Below are 20,800 nucleotides of genomic sequence, written 5' to 3' on the forward strand. Positions count from 1 at the left end.
TGTCATTTAAGATCTTAACAAAAAATAATATTTACATAAATTCTTGAATGTGAATCTTAAAAATAATATTACACTGCAAGTTTGACAAATTATTAGAGTTGAAAAATAACTTTTTCTTTCAAATATTTTATCAGGAAATTAATAAGAAAAAGACCATGATTTCTTTAAATTAAGATTAAACACAGGCACTAAGATTTGTTACGCAATATTATCAATTTTGCAAAGAAATATTCGTATCATGTATTTGTAACTTTTTTCTTATTTCAACTCACAATACACTAATATGATTTGTATTTGTTACCTTTTGTGGAATTCTCCAGACGACAGGGAAGCACATAACGTAGAAAACTTGAAAGAATCACATAAATGTGTAAATTAAAAATATACATGGTATAAATAAACAGATACAGGAAAGTTCATTTGACAACAAATTGGGAGAAACCAATGAATTCCTGTAATGCCTAATGGCTTTCCTTAATAGGAACGAAATGGATCAGCGGTTCATCCCACCTCCTTTCAATCACTTTCAAAGTCTTCATCCCCAAAGGAAAAAACTGAAGCATCTGCTGCAATTGCCTTGATGTCATTTGCCCCTACAGATTCCACGTTTGTGCTGCTATTGCCTGTATGAATTTTATGATGTTCATCTGCAGTTGATTGTTCAGAAGTATTGTTCTGCATGCCTGCCTCATTCTTTAGTGACAACCGATCAGTTGAGTGTGTCAACATCCCTACATGGTCTGTTGTCTCCTCGGAAGCTTGATGAGGTGCCATAAATTTATACTCAGTTGCAGCTTTCTTGCTTTGTGTATCTCGGCCCTCCTCTTCATCACTGTCTGAGAATACATCATCTTCATTTCTTGGGAGTTTACTCTCAGTTGAATTAGATGTAGTAGACTTTGGACCAGGTAGGGCATTGACTGTGTTTCGGTCAGATCCTTTGCTGGCGGGATTTGCTTTTGTCGCTGAAGGTAGGGTGCCATTATAGTCTATCATGACAACTTCCACCCGGAATCCTGGAGCGGGGATCTTCCTCTGAAGGGTGCAACGGTAAGGTTTAAATTATCGTCAGGTTCAGAGAATAAACCAATAACGTAAATAAGGACTGCAGCAAGATATTGAGGTTAAACCTGCACAAAAAATAAAATTGAATAGAAGTGAATATTTTACCTTGTCGAAACCATCAAAATCTGAACCATCTAAAATTATTCGATTTTCTGTCATTGTTGTATTCATCCAACTGCCAAGAAGAAATTGTTACATCAAGAAAACTGTTAATTTGTGTAAACAAGTTGTTTCATATTATATACATCTTTTAAGAGAACAAATCTATAATATAAATTGGAGTATAAATGAAAATAATTATCATGATACAATATTACGTCATCATGTTAAAAATGTAAGATCCTGATAAAAAAAAATTATATATTAAAATCACTCTAAATGTTACAATATAATCATAATGTTCTGAATAAAGAGGTCCGAAAGAAACAGGTTTCTGAACAAACCAGTAGAAATCTCCTTGTCTATCATTAAAATGAATTTTGAAGTCTCCTACCAACTCTGCTAGACCAGGTTCTCCTGGTAGAGCAAAAACCACAATTCTTTTCTTCGGTGCACTGATCCAGAAATCTTCTGGCTGAGTGTAGAAATTAAATTCAGTAATCAAATCCAAATCCATATAATATCAAAACTCAAAATAAGGGATAAAAAATAGTGTACCAATAGATCTTTTGTTTTGGGATGGTTTCTTGTGGCAAACAAAACTCCTGGGAATAAGTTAAAACATCAGGCTTTGTAGATTAAAATGTCAGTCGTAAGAACAACTTGACTATTTGCATGAGAAAATACCGCACAAACTAGAGCCTTCAAGAGGTAGAAATACATATCAAATACTTTGGTTTATACTCGGTTGGGAAAAGACACATGTGAACACCTGAAGTTCTGAACCAGACCCCGAGATGAATGGTTCAATTTCTTGAGCTATACTATGAGATAATATTGAGAACTTATTTTTACTTGTCATCTCATTTATGTCCATTCGTGCATTTGCTCCTTTACCAAGCAAGTACAGCAATAGTTGACTCCACACAATTTGTCTTTTTTACAATCGTACCATTACATTTTCCCTTCTCTCTTCATGCAAATTTTGGAATCTAATACTTTGTTGGGTAGATGGACAGAAATAGCTAAAATGTAAATAGATGAATAATATAGGTATAAGATGAGGAGAGAGATAAAGAGATGAGTATAAATAGGTCATGGTACAACGAATTCCACTATTTTTTTAATTATTTCTCTTCTCTTTCACACCGAATGCACCATTCCATCTTCACCCATCCTCTCAACCAAACAGTGTGTATGAGATTTTAGCTTTGCTAAAAAATGTGTTGAAATTCAGACTATAGTATTATTGGAATGACATGAAGAGAAAACAATGAACTTTGCTACTTACCCTTATGATCAGAAATTGTAATAGATGGTCTAACCCAATAAGGGCACTTGTGAATGCGGAACCCTCTTAGCAAGCACCTGTCAGAGTCCAAATTAAGAGGAACCTTCTTCTATTCTGGGAAAATGTGACAAAATTTCATCTTACCTTCGTCCAGGCTGGACTTCTCCATTGAATTGTGTTAAAGTCCGTTCAAAGTATTTTACATATCTCTAAAAAATTACAGAAATAAATGATTTTAGAAGAATATGTCCAGAGTGGCAGAATATATCCCATATTTAAGAAAACAATAAACCAAAATTATGGACTGACTATTTGACTAGGGAGGACTAGAGCCTTTCCATCTACACATCTTTTATGGTTAAAGTAATCAATAGCTTCCTCTGCAGTTGGGAAGAACTGCAAAATAATATTGACAGTCAAAAGATTGAAAAATTCAGATAGAAGAGCACAACTAAAATTTCAAAGTCTTTGGAGTTGATTATCATGACTTGCCTTAAGAGACAAAAGAAGACAACATATCATCAGTCCAGTCCTCCCCATACCAGCTTTACAATGAACAACCACCACATTTTGAATATCCTCCTTCAACCATGAATATGCACTTTGACAGAATGATGCTATAAGTTGAATAGGGGGGCAATTATGATCACTAAATGGGAAAGTTGCAACCTGAAAGCAATCCCAGTACGTTAACAGGACAAACAAAAATATTACGCCAATTCAATTTGATATAAGAAATTGTGGTCCATTCTTTAATTCTTTTTCTGATATCTGCAAAACCAAATAGCAACAAAAAAAGTCAAATAATTATTTTCTCCATGTTTATATCCAATTTTTTAATGTTCCTATGGGATGTTTTCAGACACTCCAAAATGTTGTTAGAGTTCTTCGGGGAATGGCATGCCAATTGGCTGCATTTTAGTGTAAGAAAGCTTTGTCAATAGGATCTTCTAAATATTTCTGTTGAGGATATGCAAGGTACTGTCATACTATAACCAATATCAACCACCAAAGTTAGACAACAAAGAAACAAGTATATTTTTTCTTTTTCATTCGTGTTCTGTTTTACACTAATCCATTATTCCCTAGTCATATCTTCAAGTGTGGCTGTTCGTAATGTGTCATAACATATAGTTTGAGGCATAGGAGAGGAGGGGGAGTCCAACAAGAGGGACGACTAACATACCCTCATGGTTTTGTTATCTTTTTAATCATTTCATAAAGTTCCTTTAAAAGTATTTTACTGATTTGTTAAATTATTGAATGCTTAGTATTGAAAATACATATTAAAGGTTAACAAAAACATATATTAATTTACTACAAATTGAGACTAATCAAAATATAGAACGTCCATTCGTAAAAAGGCTACAATTTAGAATACTTTTCATTTACTTTCCTTTGTTATTTATCTTTATCAGGTTCAATGATAAAATTTACGAAAAAAAGTGCTATTTCCTTTCTATCAGGTCCTACGATCAGTCATTTAAAACATGTAAAAATACCAAACTCTAGATAGCTACATTAACAATCAGAAGCTCTTGGCAAGTTGACTCAGATTTTCAACTTTAAGTACAACATAAAGAATAAATGCACTTAAAGAGCAGGTGCACCAGACTAGCCAGGTAAATAATGATAGGTAACAGCCAAAATTATTACGCATCAATTTGATTACTAAAGTGAAGATAAAGATGAAAATCACACCTTCCCCTGGAATAATGATCCATCATATAACCTTTCTGAACAAAGATTGTATACTTTGTATTTACCCTGCACATCAAGGTTTCAAAATAATAAAGTTGTGATAAGATAATAAATTATCAACACTCAGTACACAAAGATACCTGGAGAAATTAGTTATTGGAGCAAACCATGTAATTGACAAGAAAAATGAGTAAGAGTAATTGCTCAAATTTGTAGAGGAAGTTGGAGTATGACAGAATCTTTAGAATTTAGGTACTCAACGTATCTATTTATAAGTAGTAGAAGGATTCAAGAGCACTGTCAATTATAATTAAAAGTTGAACGGTTATTTGGGATACTGTGGATTGGTGTTGTACAATTAAACCAAGTGATGTAGCAGTGTTATTTTATACTTTGGGTGGGCTTAATTGTATTTTTTTCTACCCATTATTAATTTCTTAATTGTTCAAAGCAACTCAGCTAAAAAAGTTATCCAATGATTAATAGAAATGTAATAAAGGTGTGGCATAAAATTAATTTGTATAAATTAGCAAAGAAAAAAATGTATAAAATATGTAAATAACAAAGAATGTATGAAATAAAATAAATATATTTTATTTAATTATTTTATATTTTTCTCCTTTGTGAATCTATACATATCGATGATAGATTACACCTCTTTAAAAATTCTGTTACTTAATGGATGAAATTTGAGGTGGGGGAATTAATTTGAACAATTAGGAAAATATGATGACTAAATTCAAGAAAACTAAAACTAAGAGGACTAAAACTGCACATAGACTCAAGTACACGAGCTAAAAAAGCAACCAAGCTTATAACTTACGAATGTCTTTCAGATTCTATTGATTTTACGTTAGATAGATAGGATATTATCCATTCAAAGGGTTAGGATTTGTTTATCTAATGGATTCTGTGCAATATGAACTATGAAGGGATTTAATGGCTTTAACAGAGGATATAGTTTACATTTTCCAATAAAATGTGTTCTTCTATATTGCTTGGCTGTTAACTAGAAGAAAAGTACTATTTGGTTCTGTTCTAGATTTCTTTTACATACTTATTTATATGAAACGTAGGAGATCTGTAACACAAATTAGCCACTGCAATTAGAGGACGAAAGTCTTATAAACCCCATACAAGAATCCAATACTTCCAATGTGTGACTCAAGTATCATGCCAGCTATTAGATTTCAATGCTCTGCCAAATTCTGAGTGCGAATAGATGAGCAGATTATACGAACCCATGTAGATAATATGTTACCTTATGATGTGTTTCAAAAAATTTGATCACTTCTTCCATGTGATTGCGATAGAACCCCTGAAACACAGCTACCCCTTAAAACAAAATTGAATGATAACTGAGCTTGGCTTGAACATGAGAAACAAGGACTGACTGTCAACAAGTATACCTCAATGTATCCAACAATTCCAGAGCTAATATCACCACCCGGAAATCCCATAGCAATTATATTTTCAGTGATGTATGTCATATCCAAATCAAATCCATCTTCCTGTTTCAAAGAATTAGAGCTGAAATATTAAAGTACAACAAAATGAAAGCAACATGGAAGTTAACTCATTTCTTAAGAGAAAAACAATTGTTTCTTTCCAAAATTCATTAAATATGGTAGAAAAATGTAAACTTGTATCAGAGAGGTATCATATACACAATATGATACATTGCCTAAGAAGTCACAACCAATTTGATTCTTTAATAAATAAAGTCAAGATACTGACCAATTCCCTCATGATGCTTTATAAATAGTGGGAAAATCAACATTTGTGTTATTAAGAATGTTAGAAGACAAAGCAAATCTTTTAATAGGAGGCAATAAACCTATGGAAAATACATTTGAGAAAATTTGTAGCGAATATCAAAATCTCCTATAAAATGTTTTATACAACTTGTTTCTTTTACATATGTGCACCGAAAAGTAGAGCATGCTTGAAGTTTTGGCACATTGCGTGAATTATTTGATTGATAAACAGCAACATGCAGGGATGGCAGATAAAAATCTAGCATACTTAACTTGATGGAATTCATACTGATAAGGAACATTTTTGGGTATTAGAAGGCGAGAAAGGCTTAGTGGAACTGAAGAAAGAAGGTTTATTTGGCACTGACAAAATCTAGTAGTTGAGATTTTGTGAGCAATGTCGGAGAAAAGCTTGTAGAATTCATATTAACGTACGGAAGCAAATGACTAAGGAAACTTTGGGTTATGTCTGTCCATGTTGACCAATGGAGACCATCTTCAACTCCATCACACTCTGGAGCTAAATATTTCTTGTCCATAATAGATGACTACTCAAGGAAGTTATGGATTTATCCTCAGAAGACCAAGGAGGAAGCCTTTGCGAATTTCAAAAATTGGAAGATGTCCTATAATAGCGCTGGAGATGAAGACTCCTAAGGAAATTTGATCGGGATACTCCCCTAACCTTGATCACTTGAGAATTTTTAGTTATGTTGCCTATGCTCACATGAGGCAAGGAAAATTGGATGCACTTGTCGTCAAGTGCATGTTCCTAGTTTATCGAGAAGGTGTAAAAGCACACTGTCTATGACGTCTTGAGTCAAGATTCAGGAAGTGTATCAATAACCAAGACATAGGCTTTGTTAAGAAGTGGACTTTAAACCTAACTCAACTCTACAAAATCGGCTTGTAAGGTGAGATTTACACTCACTATCACTAGTCGATATGAGATTGGAATGGCTTACAAGCCAAAAGTCTCAAAATGTAAGCCTAGAAGTAGCCATGATGGTGATAGGGATAACATTGAGGTGGATTATGGCACAAGATGAGTGTCTAATTTTCTACAAGACAATGCATTGGACGATAGATGACAAATGTCTTTTGAAAACAGACAAGTTGATGATTACTTGCTTGCCAAAGATAAAATGAGGAGATCGGTAATAGCTCCAGAGAGGTATGGTTATGCAAAGTTAATTGCATACTCCTAAGTGATTACTAGTGAGGTGTTAGATGGTGAACCGTCTAGTGTGACCTCTCCACTAGCAAGTAAGGAGAAGACTCAATGACTAGACAACATGACTGAGGAGATGAAGTCACTTCATCTAAACAATACCTGGACTTGTTCATAAACTTATGGGTTCTAGGTTGGTCAGTTGTAAATGGATCTTCAAACACAAAGATGGAAATCCAAAAACTAGTCAACAAAAATTCAAGAGGAGATTGGTGGCTAGGGGCTTTACTTAGAGTGAAGGAATCAACTACAATGATGTGTTTTCTCTTGTAGTAAAACACAGATCCATTCAGATGTTATTAGCCATAGTTGTTGAGTTTAACCTTCAGCTGGAACACATGGACATTAAGACTGCTTTCTTGTATGGAGACTTAGAAGAGACCATCTATATGAAGCAACCAGAAGGATTTGATGTAGGATGCAAGGAGGATTATATTTGTAAGTTAAATAGATCCTTACATAGTCTGAATTGATTGCAATAATTGATTTTGAACATAGCAAATACGATACTTGACAACAAATTTCCATAAAAAGGTCTAATCGTTATATTGTTGTTAGATGTAGATGATACTTTGATGGCAAGCAATAGTAAACATGAGGTGCAAAAGGTTAAAATTAGGATGAATAGCGAGTTTGAAATGAAAGATTTTGGAGCTAAAATGAAAGATTTGGGGAATGGGATCATTAGACAACGTGAGTTGAAGCATCTATATGTGTCTCAGGAGACCAATCTCGGAAAAATTCTTGATAAGTTTAGAATAACAAACTTGAAACCTGTGTCCACACCTCTTGCATCTCACTATAACTTGAGTGATGAACACTCACTAACATGTCTTAGGTGATTATGTGATTATATGCATTAGTACATATGAGTAGATGACTAGTCTTATAGCGTCTACTGAGGCATGTGTAATTTGTTAGAATCATCTAATGAGATCTTCTCTAGTGAGTTCTGTTTTGAGATGCATTATTGATGTGTCTTCCAAATCGGCGCGTCTTTTGCATGTCAATTATAACAACACACTCAGCTGCAACATTAATAGTATCATTCAGGTGGTGTGCCTATTTTTATAACAAATTTTGAACGGAAGTTGCTGCCAATGCAGATAAATAATTACATAATCCTGATGCAAAACTATATCAACAGAAAAATATGTAAACATAAGGCTCCAGTTTTTATATCCACAATTTGAAAAAACAAATCCTGCATATGCATGTATTGAACATGTGTTAACACAAATGCAAGTGACTCAACCAGCAGATTTGGACACAATAACATGAATCAATCATATGATTTAATCCATGTAATGCACGTCATAGAGGTAAAACCAGACTAGTTGCGAAATTTCGTTGTCAACGAACCTGGTATCTACGTTTATTCTGAGAGACGATATGGCGTGCTTTGACCTGGACAGCTTTTACCGCACTCTTGGAAGAGTCCATCAACCCTTTGGCGAAGGATTCAATTAAATTAGATTGATCAGGTCCCGAATTGACTGGAGCAGCAGTTTCTTTTGACTGCGTTCGCAATCCAAGCCCACCAGTCAGGCGAGCAAAAGCTGATATGCCTGTGTTATCGGTCTGCGAATCCTGTTGTGCTTGTCCAAGGCCAAGGCCTGGAAATTTCAGATGCTTTGTCCATAATGACATGCCAGAAGCAGGTAAAGTTGATGGTGAATCATGTGCGTTGTTGATCTGTCCTGTCACTTTGGTTGAGTGTTGTTCTTCAGCACTAGAAACTGGAGGAGTAGGTTGAGATGTAGAATAAGCAGAAGCTGGTTCCATGAGTCACTCAAATGCAGTTCTGCAAAGCGTAACACCAATCTAAGCGAAGAGCAATTTACCTTTAACCAGCTAACAGCAAACTAACTAAGCAATAAATAAATTAACGCCCATCATACAATGCTGGTGGGAAAATTACAATATGATAATACCCAAAGAAAAACACCTACTTCACACGAGCTAATTAGTCTCATAATCTAAGCGGTTGTCCGATAAATTAACTGGATGGGAGCATAAATTGAACCAAAGCAGGGCAAAAACGTCGGCGGGGGAATGTAAACACAGGGATCTGAAAATGGAGGCTTCGGAATACAGATTAAGCAGATTTGCGATTGAAGAAAACAATAATTATATTAATTTGTAAATATTGCAGACACTCATTCATTTCATAGATTCAACAAATGGAAAAGGCAGGAGCAGTGGATCGCTTACGGTGAGTCGATGCTGATGCACACTGTTCGATCTGTTTTGCAGAGAACAAAGACTTTGTTAAGGAGAAACACACGATTTGCGAGTTTGGGAATTGGATCAATGCAGTTTGATTGAGATCATGAGCAATTACACATCGGAAATCAAGGGCAAAAAGGAAATGAACAGCTGCGGACCGTTGCTTATTTGACAATCCACCGTGGCACTATTTTATCATAATAAATAATTAAAAATTACAATGACTACAATGATGAATTAAAATCACCCTCGTCCATTTTTGTTTCTTCTTTTCGATCGATTCAATAATTTCTTTCCACGTCGCGTATGATAAAGTTTAATGTTAAAAAAGTGAAAAGAAAAAATAGCTATGGCCTGATGTTGGATATGATTTTAAAAACACTTTTGAACTTTTAGAAATATTTTCATTGGGTGCTTGAAAAAAAAAATAGTTAGCACATGAAAATGAAACGAATGAGACAGTGAAACTATTGATTCACCTAATATTAGGGTTTGATCTTGTTTTCCTTTGCAATTTTAAAGGTTAAACTAATCAATCATATATGTTGATACTTTTTATTCACTCAAATATAAAAGGACATTCATACTTATTCTTTTATCTTCTTATAATATATAAAATACAAGTATTCTTTTAATTACTAAAGTTACGTACATAATATTATTCATGACCTTATAATAAAATTTGTTTAAAAATAATCGTAAAGAAATTCTTACTCAGGATAATATAACGTGTAACATTCTACTAACACTTATATTACTTAAAATTAAAATAATATAAACAATATTTATAACCACATTCATAAAGATTTTAATATATATATATATATATATATATATATATATATATATATTGTATTTAATATATTGTATTTAATATATTGTATTTAATATTTTTATATATATCTTTTATTGAGTACTCCTATATCTTATATCATTTATTTTTATATAACACAATCGTCATAATTAATAATTAACTATATATAAGAGATTGAAAAAATTACAGTTAATATATATATATATATATATATATATATATATATATATATATATATATATATATATATATATATAAATGAATGAACCTTAAATCATAATTAAATTCGACAATAATCAGATATCATCCAAGTATTTTAATGGATACAATTTTAATTTATTAACTAATATTTATTGGAAATAAAAGTGTTTAAATTTTAATTCAACTAACTTTTTTTTGTCATCAATTATAATATTACAACTTAGAAACAAATTATCATGTAACAAAGTAAATACAAGAGAAATTCAATTAACTCGTATGATAAGGTAAATCTTTATGATGTATTATACATATATTTTTTTTCAATATCGCAGAATACTTTATATAGGAATCTCTTTCAACTATAATTACATATTTTTCTCTCTATATGAATCAATTGAGTCAAAATTATCTCCTTTATAACCTCAAGTTTAATATAAAGCTAAAACATCTTAATATGTCATTTTCTCCTTTTAAATAATTATGTTCACGTATTTTCAAAAGATATTTCATAGAGACCAAACTACGTCTACACAATATTTAAGGAAACCAAATATATTAAATTTAAAAAATATATATTTATATATTATTTTATATACATGAAAAACAATTGAGGGTCACAGACCGAATGATATCCATGTTCACAAGACACATGTTATATCACAATTATAACATTTTAACTTGATTTAAATGATAATAAATTAATTATCAATTATAGCTTAATGATACTATAACTTATTAATCAAATGCTTACCTATAGTAATTGGCTTGCCCAACAAATTAAGTACATGTTGCAATTTGTGCAATAAAAGGTGTTACAAACCTAATTAGTTTTAGTTGTTACGATAATATATATATGTTCATTGGTGATCAAAACTCTTAACTTTTTAACTAATTCAGTTTTGTCAAGAGAAAGCTTATTACTCAAGGATTAAGTTCTCTAATTTTTAATTAAATGAACTTTGTCAATGAAAAGTTTTGTTTGTTGAATGACTTTTCATAATTCATAAATCCTACAAAATATTACAGGATCCATGTGATTCAAATTGAGTTTTTTCTTCATTTCAAACATTTTATTAATTAAAATATTAAATTTTCATTGTCAAAATACACGTCATATCAAGATCCAAACAATTTAAATATATTTAAGCAACACATAATTTTTACAAAATTAAATACCGTGACACATTATCTTCATATTTACATAATTTGTTTTAAGATATTATCAAAACTTAACTAACTTTTCTTAGATGTAAAAAGTCATTTGGTTAAGCTTAAACCTAAATTCATAACTTTATTATTTTCATCATTAATACCCCTAGTAAGAATAAATCATACGAGTTTAGCGTTAAAATTGCATATAATTTAATTCAAGGTTAAATAGGTTGAAATTAAATTTAAAATTAATGTTTCAAGGCAGGGTAGTCTTCACTGTAATGGTTCTCAAAAGTTCATTGAATGTTCCTTGATCAAACTGGTCTTCAAGTTTATGTCTTATTGATCGTCCACATCACTCAAAAGATACTTGCTGAAGACATTTTGAGGTTAAAGTGCTTAAGTTAAATAAGATCCAAGTAAATGAATATTTTGTAATTTATGTGTGTGAAAAACCACACCTAAGGCCTTTATTTATAGCAGTTGTTATGGGCTTTTACTTTTGCGGGTCTAATAATGACCTAATCACATCTTAGTCAATATTAGTTGATTGATTCGTGATTATCATTGGCTAAGTGTTAATATGACTTTTATTTTGCAATTGATCAACCTTGCCAATCGGTTTGGGTGATCGATCTCAGGGTGTACTGTCAGTCGATTTGTGGGATCGACCTTAAGGGTAAGTCGGTCGGTCATGCAAGTCAGTCCAAGTGATTGGCCTAAGGGTGTATTTTTCAATTCATTAGTCGATCTGAGGGATTGGCTTTAAGAGTGTACTAGTTAGTCTCGCCAACCAATCTAGGTGATTGACCCAAGGGCCTTACTTCTTTCTCTCAAACCACCCTACTCATCGGAGACACAAAAAACATTTTTATTCACATAATATAAGCTGGTCCCACGGTGAGCACCAATTGTTCTCACATAGCCAGATATATCCTACAAAAACTTCAACAAACACTCCAAATGCTCTAAGCCTTTGACTTCAGGGCTATTTGTAGTCTTCAAAAGTACTTTTGTTCTCTTATCCAAAGAAAGATTGTGCTTGCAGAAGATACTCTAATGCTCGAGTTAACCGATTGCATTAAGATGTAATCAATGCGGTAATAAATGAACATAATTAATGAATCTTATAAAATGTGTTATTTATACTTATTATTCATATGTCATTATCTAAATAAGCTTGAAGCATACTTGCTAATTTTGAGTTATTATGGTTACTTTTGAATCTCTTAATTTAACTTGTAGATTAATGTAACTAACAATACAATTTATATGACTTCATTCTAATCGAATAAGCGTGATTCGGATAGATATTGACCTTGTAGATCGACATATATTCAATAAGAATCAAGTTCTATGTTATGATAATAAGAGGATACTTAAACATATTTACTACAATATAAATATTCATTGTTGATATTTATAATGATTATAAAATTACGTAAAGTGAAATACACTTGAAAAATAATTTCTATCAAATAACAATTTTCATGTTTATATATATTTTAATCAATAGCATTGAAATATTTAATTTTTATTATTTTTACGATGTATCTTAATAATTTTTGGTCGACTACATTCTCTTTAGCTATATCTTTAGTAGAAAAGTCCATTTCCTATAAATATTTTTTATTAATAAAATACATTTTAATATAAAATGAAATTTGTATAGAATGAATAACACAATCGTGATAATGGAAGTCTAAATTTTTTCGAAGCAAAACATTGCCAAAAGAAATACCTCTCATTTCTTAAAAAGAAATCTGTGTTAAAGTCTTTAGAAAATACAGCATTATTATGCTATAAAGTCAAAGGTGTATATGGGTTTTACAAAATAGAGTCTCTGCATTGGGTAATGTTAAAACCGTTAATCCGGTTCAGTAAGATGTGGACCGGAGAGAGATCTTGAGGCAAGGACAAGCGAACCGGGAAGAGGGTCCATTAGGCCGTTTCTACCATCTCATCTCATTTGCTTTGGTTTGTTTGCTGCCACCATCGCACGCACCCTTTGCACATTTCTCCTACGCCAAACAAATCCAAAAGTCAAAACTACCCCCAACCCACCATGGACGTAGGAGTCGCCGACGATCACTCCCCGGAAGCCACAATATCGCGGTGGAAATTTTCGGTGTCGAGGCAGTACCAGCACATGCTGGACAAAACGACGCCGCACGTCCTCCGCCGCTGGATCGGGTGTCTGGTGGTGGCTGCCGTCTACGTCCTCCGCGTGTACTTGGTTCAAGGCTTTTACATCGTCTCCTACGCCCTCGGTATTTACATCCTCAACCTCCTCATCGGCTTCCTCTCCCCTCAGGTGGATCCCGAGATTCATGACGGCCCCACCCTCCCCACCAGAGGATCCGATGAGTTTCGCCCCTTCGTTCGCCGCCTCCCGGAGTTCAAGTTCTGGTACTATTCCCTTCCACTAATCCTCCCTTCCTCCTAGGGTTTTGTACTCCACCACCTACTTCTGTTGTAATATTATCTTGTTAGCGTCTTTGGCTCTAACTCCAAGATTTGATTTCGAATTATCGTTTCAGACTCCTAATCAGCTTGCCTAAGAATTTACAGATTAATTAAATAAAGGGAATTTAATTAAACTTCCTGCACTGCATTTATCACAAACACAAACAATTTAACCTGGACTTATGGGGAAGTTACATGAGGGTCTGGGGGACTGACCTTATGAAAAAAAGCTGAGGAAAATTTTCATTTATTTTATCCAAATTTATGCTCAATATTGTTTTGTTTTTTAAAATTCAAGTTTTAGAGTATTTGTATGCTTGATCTGTCCATCACTGTACTAGAAATTGTCTAGATTTTCGTTCAAGCGAATTATGGATATTGAAAATGCCACATTCTGATGACCATACTGGCTTGCATGTTATCCCTGCTGGAGTAGGAGGGTATAACAATCTTGTGTTTAATTTTATTACATTTCTGTGTTTAATTATTAGTCCATTGGTTTCGCTTCCGAGGAGATCAATCTTCATTCACGAGCATTAGTATTGTGCTTTTGTTGTAATTGTCATTTGTGGGGGTAGCTAATGTTTTGTTATTTACGGTTTGGATTTAACGTGCAGATGGTTGTTTTTACTGAAAGCTTCTGAACTTTTTGCTCATGGGCAGGTACTCGATCACAAAGGCGTTTTGCATTGCATTTGTGATGACTTTCTTTAGTGCCTTTGATGTTCCAGTATTCTGGCCGATACTCCTTTTCTACTGGGTGGTCCTTTTCACACTTACAATGAGGAGACAGATATCGCACATGATCAAATATAAATATGTTCCATTCTCATTTGGGAAACAGGTAGATTCAGTATAATTTCTTCCCGTTCAAAATTGTTGTGGCAAGCAAATATTGGTTATTCATTCATTAACGGTGTTATCAGGATTGCGTCCTTGTTGCTAATATTAAGCATTTTGTCTATTTTACTTTTAGCGCTATGATGGAAAGAGAGCACCAGCAGAGAGCACAAGTCCAATCGCGGACTGAAATTTTCAGTTTAATTGAACTATATTTGCTACAATTAAGTCACAATCCCGAATGTGGCTTGATACCATCTACAGTATTTGCTACAATTAACAGCTGGAGCAACCTGAGGATTTGGTGGCTGTGGAAGATTGCTTTGAGGTCTAGCATGGACGTAAGACATCTGGATGTTCAACTCCCTATTGAGCAACTGTTTGGACATCTTCAATGTTTCTACTCCCTGGTAGATGCTTTAGTCTTGGGGAGATGTTGGGGGCTCTCTCTTTCATCTCCCTTCTCGTGAAATCCTTTTTCTTTATAGGTAGTCAAATGCTAAACTCTTATTGCTGAATTCTAGTTAAATAACGAGAATTTAAGACGCCTTTGCTAAAGGAATCCCCTTCATTATTTGCAATGGGGTGTTAACTCTTTTTCCATTGTATTTTTTTTTCTTCTAATCATGCGATTTTCAGGAACTCATTTTTTTCTATAAATGTTCTTATGCAATACTACTACTCCCTCCAGGCTTTCTTGGCATTATTGTGATGTGTGTATCTTTCTTATATATATATGTTATGAATGAGCTTGTCCACACTTCTGGCTGTAAGACTGATATCCCCTGGAGGTGTCAAAGTTGCTATTCACAAGGCCTTTCTCATGGTTCAAACCTCCCTCAATCTGCAGATTGTCCTCAACCACAAATATTTTTTTAAAGCCAAGTACTTGTTCATGAATCAGTAATAAAATATTTTTATAACTCTTTTTAATTGGTGTTTCTGTAACCGAGTTGAATCGCGTTGTATGATTCATATGGTTTGATTATATCTAATGGAACAAGGTCGACCTTTTATCAAATGGCAATTTTAATTTTTTATTTTGATGGAATCACTTGGTCGGTTTGGTCATATGGTGTGGGACTACTTTCCTTTGCAAAGGATTTCTTGGCACACCATTGGTTCAGGAAAATTTCCCATTGATCTTGATGTGTATCTCTCATCAGAAACATATTATGTACCACTACAGTTTTATGTACTGATTACTTTTAACACACACACACATATATATATATATATATATGCTCTTTTCGTTGGCATGACCCTTCTTTGTATCTGACTGTCTCAGTGCTCGCTAACATACTTTTTTCCCAAAATGTAATGGTATCTGTAACTCCGTCGTTCGAGTAAGCCAAGTGAGCTTAAAGTCACCATTATAAAGCCCCCGTTGCCATTATCATAGAAAACACCAGTTATTTGTAGTTCAACCAAAATAGTTGTTCAGAGAAGCGATGGTGATCGCCTGAATTTGTTAGTATTGATCTTTGCACCACAAGAATTTTATGCTACTATTGTAAACTGAAAAACGTATTGTTCCATATTCAACCGATAAAGGTAAACAATGTTCAATATGAGTTCCAATGTTTTAATCTCAACTCTGCATTTGTTTATTAATATACCAATTATATAAACCCGCGCACCAAGTCTCAGGTCCTGTGGTCACAGTAAAATAATTTAAAAAGCATAGGTTGAACTGGCGAACTTCCGTGTAGGTCCAAACCTTTCCTTCGAAAGTGTTATTTCTTTGAAACTACCTAGTACCAAGTGCTTACATTTATATTGAAGCAAGCAAAAATGTTATTATTCATATTTACGCACTTTACTTTGTAACACTTTCCCTATCTAATTAAGGTTCGTTTTGTATTGCTTCGACAGACACTGGGCTGTGATTCTATCCAATTGTGTAAGTTGAATAGTACACTTTCAAATGCATTTTTATTCATAATTAGCTGGATTGTACTTCAAAATCAACATTTTGCGATGTCTGAAAAAGTAAAATGAAAACATGTCTTTCCTGCAATGCATAAGTGTTTCAGGTATATGAAGTAGGGATTTCAATCATGATATTTTTTTTGGTAAAGTTATTATACGTTATTAGTATTCAAATTCCAAATCCACGAAAGAATGAATAGTAAAATCTTAAATTTATAATAAATGTAATTATTTATTTTTTTATTTTATTTTTATATTTATAGATTTTGAAACGAGTTTTTAATTAAGATTTATCTTATTCTAATTTAAAAATTGATAAATGTGTTTTATTATTCAATTTGCAATGGAGACATCTAATAATTATTTGACCGAAAATGCTAACATTTTGATAGTGTTCACATGTCTAGACATTACGATGGCCTCCATTCCCAAAATAATTTTTGTTAAAATGAATGCCAAATTTTTAATCTCCACGACATTGAAGGTAGAAGTGGAACTTGTTTGGCTTTAGCATCGGCACACTTTTGGTCTTCAATTCCTTACTCTGGTTATTACTGAAAGGAAAATGATATTTTAATACAATTTTTTGACACCATTTTGACACTGTACACGTGTCAAAATGTGGCTGGACGATTTCAAATTAAAAAAATAAACTTTGGTTTTTCTCTTTCAAATATACTTCTGTCTCAACTTTTTTAATTTGAAATCATCCAATAACATTTTGACACGTGTGCAGTGTCAAAATAGTGTCAAAAAATAGTGTTAAAATATCATTTTCCATCACATTTCGAAACCAATTTACTCAGTCCTAATATTAAGAGTTTTTTTTTTTTTTTTTTTCATTTGCATTACATAAGAAAGTTGTATTACAGCTCTGGCATCTAGCCAAGACAATACATTCTGTGCAAAAATAAATGAATTAATGATATTCCAACCTTCCAAGATCTTTTCTAGGCTTGATTATTGAAATCAACAAACACATCAAATCGACTTGATAAGGGTCAACACTAAAAAGTATGTTCATTGTAGGAAATGAAATACCCTGCAGGAGTACTTACCTGGGTGGTCTGTAATATCCATAAATACTGTAGTAGGTTTGTGCAAGAGTAAGCAGCAACAAAACAACAGCAGCAACCAAAGATATAATGGCCCAAGGATTACTGAAGTAATTGTGTCTCAAGCTTGCACACCAGGTGTTCCATCTATGGTTGTAATACCGATTCACATCCTCAGACAATGGAGAAAGGTAACTGTTATTGATGTCAAAAACAACCTCTTGGCATAAACGGTTGAAAAGGTCTGCAACTTCAGCATCACTACCAAGCCAGTGTTCAATTATGCCACGGTAATGAAGATATCCCACATCCTCTGGAGAGTTAATCAAGTTGTCCATGAAGATAATATAGGATGTGATGTCATTGCTGCAATCAAGATGACACTGCTCAAAGGCAATGAGATTGAGGAACAAAGACTTGGTGCCATCATGGATCAAGAGCCGAGGTATTCGCAGAATACCATCCTTAAATTTGATATCCCAGAAGCGATCAGTCTTCCTCTTCTTGAACTTGATTCCAGCCTCTTTAAGCTCTGTGACACAGTGTATCAGTTGCTGCCTCCGTTTATCAGCCACTCTTTGAGCATTTGATCTGCGTTTGATCCATATTCTAGGCACCGGTTGAGGTCCTGCACGCAGAAGACTTCTTCTGAACACTTCTAAGCAGTGAAGACCTTCTTGATCAGATAAAGGGTCAAAGGTAATAGCACTTCCTAGGGATAATTCCAATTTGTTTCTGTCACTTTCTGTCATTGGTTCATCAGTCGGCATCAGAGGGTCGAAGAATCTGAGTGCTAGAGCTGTAACAAGTCCTTTCATGTCTGGGTTTCCCAATTGAATTCCCAGAAGTCTGTCCAGTACAAAGAGTGGAAGCTGGTTTTCTAGCATGATCATATCCCTCTGAATGGAATGCATTGATCCACGCATTGCAAAAACGGGATCATTCCTGGAATATCCAAGTTGCTTGAACCCTTCTGTGGCTCCTCTGAATAGCTCCAGCACAAAGCAGCCATCAAGGACAAGCATTTCCACGAACTCACTGCTGCTTAAACTAATAACTCCTTCATAACAGGAGCGAGCTCTTTCTTCTATCTCCTTCATGGAATTGAGGTAGATCCTAATGTCATGATTGGTACGCTTTAGGACATGGTTAAGGGAACGCCATTTATGGCGATCCATTGGGCGAAGGCGCTTCTTGCCATGATGGTAAGGACCTATAGACACAATCTGCGGAGCAAAAGCTTTATCATCACCAGTACTATCTCTGAGATAATGGGGGATTTTGTAGATTGATAGTTTGGACCATGAACTTGCCACATCATCTTGACCTGCCTGCTCTAGTTTCTCCTTGATGATCACCACCCATTCAGATCCTGGTGAGTTTGGTTCCTCTCGTGATTTTTCACCATCTTCACTGATGACAACTTGCAATGATTCTGTAGGTTCCTGCTGAAATTTGTCCTCTTGCTGCTGCTCCTTCTGTGGAAACTCTGTTGATCGGTTCCCTGAATTAGGTGAAGATGGAATCCCGGATTCCAAGGTTTCTTTGAGTTTAAGGGTGATGAGATACCAGCTCAGGAGCTCTTTGTTGAATACAGCCACCATTTCTTCAAGCGAACGGTGTTCTGTTTCTTGTCAATGGCCTCTATGTTGCTGCCAATTCATAAAGAAACAGAATTGAAATAGTGTTTGATGAAGGGTAAAGAGTCAATTACGATTACGGTCTGAAATGACCTTGACATTTTTAATAGAACGTTGTAATTGACTTGAACAGATTGTGCAGCTCATATGGGACCCCTTTGGGCCTCATTACAACCCTTTCTGAAAACATTCAACTTTCAATCTGTAGCACGCCAAATTATGTTGGAAAATGACCCTTCCCCTAAAATATGCATATGGCATCAGATCATGCGTAACAGTGGCTTGACCATGTTCAGAATAATGAGAAACTGTGATAGTTTCAGATGCACTTGTAAATTGCATTGATCTTATAATTCATTACTAAATTTGTGCTTGGAAAGTCGTTAAAAAAACTCCATGACATTTGTGTTACTCATGCATGGTTTTTTCTCTAGAAGAAAAGCATACACATGTAATGGTAAAATATTGTCTGTTTTAATATCAATTATAATAATTAGTTTTAAATTGGAATAATTAGTTTTCATTAACTAATTCTTATATATTTACTTTTTCTTTATTTAATTTAATTATTAGTGTTAAATATCAATTATTATAAATAATTGATATTAAATTGGTGGAGTTTATTCCCTTTTAATTCTTTTCAATTAGGTTATCAATTTGTATATTTACACTATTGAAATCCAATGATCAAATAAGAAAATCATCCAAAATATTTTTCTATATGGTATCAGAGCAGGTTTTCTGATCCTTTTATACTCTGTCTTTGCAAGTTTCTTTTTCATCTAATGTCTTTTATCTTCTACTTGTTCATGGATGTTCTTTTTTTTTATCTTGTTCAACACAGGACGTCGATCTTTCCTTTTCTTTTTGCCTCCCATGGCCAATGACAACTCTTCGTCTATTAAGCAACCCTCATAAGCCATCAAAACCATTCACTTGCATCATCCTTAGCAATGTCACCAAGCTTCTGCCCTTAAATTAGTTGAAGCTCTTTTTGATGGCTATGATCTTTTCAAATATCCAGATGAATCCTTTCCTGCGTCTCCGATAACGATCTCCACCACCGTTGTACCTCCAACTCCGAATCCTGCTTATCAAACCTGCGTCGACAGGACCGTCTTATACCTCAAACATTTAAAGGAGCGTCTCCACACGATGTCTAAAGATGCAGATCGGGCGTTCCTCAACTGAAGCAGAACACAAAGCCTCTGCTTCATCCTCGATTTGACTCGTTACTGTTCAAGTTGCATCTCTCTTCCAGATCGTCCAACTTGCGAGAGGATATCAATTATAATAATTAGTTTTAAATTGGAATAATTAGCCTTCA

At 33.9% G+C, this 20,800-nt stretch overlaps 3 protein-coding genes across 3 annotated transcripts; 1 reads left to right on the forward strand and 2 right to left on the reverse strand.

The window, feature by feature from the left end:
* Nucleotides 1-341: 341 nt before the first annotated feature.
* LOC106777900 (phosphatidylinositol 3,4,5-trisphosphate 3-phosphatase and protein-tyrosine-phosphatase PTEN2A) lies at nt 342-9,549 on the reverse strand. The gene is made up of 13 exons (XM_014665719.2): nt 9,359-9,549; nt 8,507-8,948; nt 5,566-5,667; nt 5,418-5,474; nt 4,157-4,222; nt 2,948-3,124; nt 2,765-2,851; nt 2,600-2,664; nt 2,456-2,532; nt 1,723-1,769; nt 1,509-1,639; nt 1,171-1,240; nt 342-1,035 (listed from the first exon to the last, which is right to left on the reverse strand). The coding sequence occupies exons 2-13, from the start codon at nt 8,927-8,929 to the stop codon at nt 517-519; spliced, it is 1,821 nt and encodes a 606-aa protein (XP_014521205.1). The 5' UTR covers nt 8,930-8,948; nt 9,359-9,549; the 3' UTR covers nt 342-516.
* A 3,857-nt stretch (nt 9,550-13,406) lies between these two features.
* On the forward strand, nt 13,407-15,549 carry LOC106776447 (protein RER1A). The gene is made up of 3 exons (XM_014663905.2): nt 13,407-13,949; nt 14,670-14,850; nt 14,983-15,549. Exons 1-3 carry the CDS (start codon nt 13,606-13,608, stop codon nt 15,034-15,036), a joined length of 579 nt encoding a protein of 192 aa, XP_014519391.1. The 5' UTR covers nt 13,407-13,605; the 3' UTR covers nt 15,037-15,549.
* Nucleotides 15,550-17,628: 2,079 nt separating this feature from the next.
* LOC106777177 (UPF0481 protein At3g47200) lies at nt 17,629-19,721 on the reverse strand. Its single transcript, XM_014664718.2, has one exon. The coding sequence runs from the start codon at nt 19,435-19,437 to the stop codon at nt 17,833-17,835; it is 1,605 nt and encodes a 534-aa protein (XP_014520204.1). The 5' UTR covers nt 19,438-19,721; the 3' UTR covers nt 17,629-17,832.
* Nucleotides 19,722-20,800: the final 1,079 nt, after the last annotated feature.

Source organism: Vigna radiata, chromosome 11 (assembly GCF_000741045.1).
Source record: "Vigna radiata var. radiata cultivar VC1973A chromosome 11, Vradiata_ver6, whole genome shotgun sequence".
Classification (NCBI taxonomy): Eukaryota; Viridiplantae; Streptophyta; class Magnoliopsida; order Fabales; family Fabaceae; genus Vigna; species Vigna radiata.

Coding starts and splice junctions, on each gene's coding strand:
- LOC106777177 (XM_014664718.2), bottom strand. CDS start 19,437: ATGGTGGCTGTATTCAACAAAGAGCTCCTGAGCTGGTATCTCATCACC.
- LOC106776447 (XM_014663905.2), top strand. CDS start 13,606: ATGGACGTAGGAGTCGCCGACGATCACTCCCCGGAAGCCACAATATCG. Junction 13,950..14,669: donor CTCCCGGAGTTCAAGTTCTG/GTACTATTCCCT, acceptor GCTCATGGGCAG/GTACTCGATCACAAAGGCGT. Junction 14,851..14,982: donor CATTCTCATTTGGGAAACAG/GTAGATTCAGTA, acceptor TTTTACTTTTAG/CGCTATGATGGAAAGAGAGC.
- LOC106777900 (XM_014665719.2), bottom strand. CDS start 8,929: ATGGAACCAGCTTCTGCTTATTCTACATCTCAACCTACTCCTCCAGTT. Junction 2,533..2,599: donor GAAGTCCAGCCTGGACGAAG/GTAAGATGAAAT, acceptor GGACTCTGACAG/GTGCTTGCTAAGAGGGTTCC. Junction 1,241..1,508: donor AGACAAGGAGATTTCTACTG/GTTTGTTCAGAA, acceptor TCTTCTTGGCAG/TTGGATGAATACAACAATGA.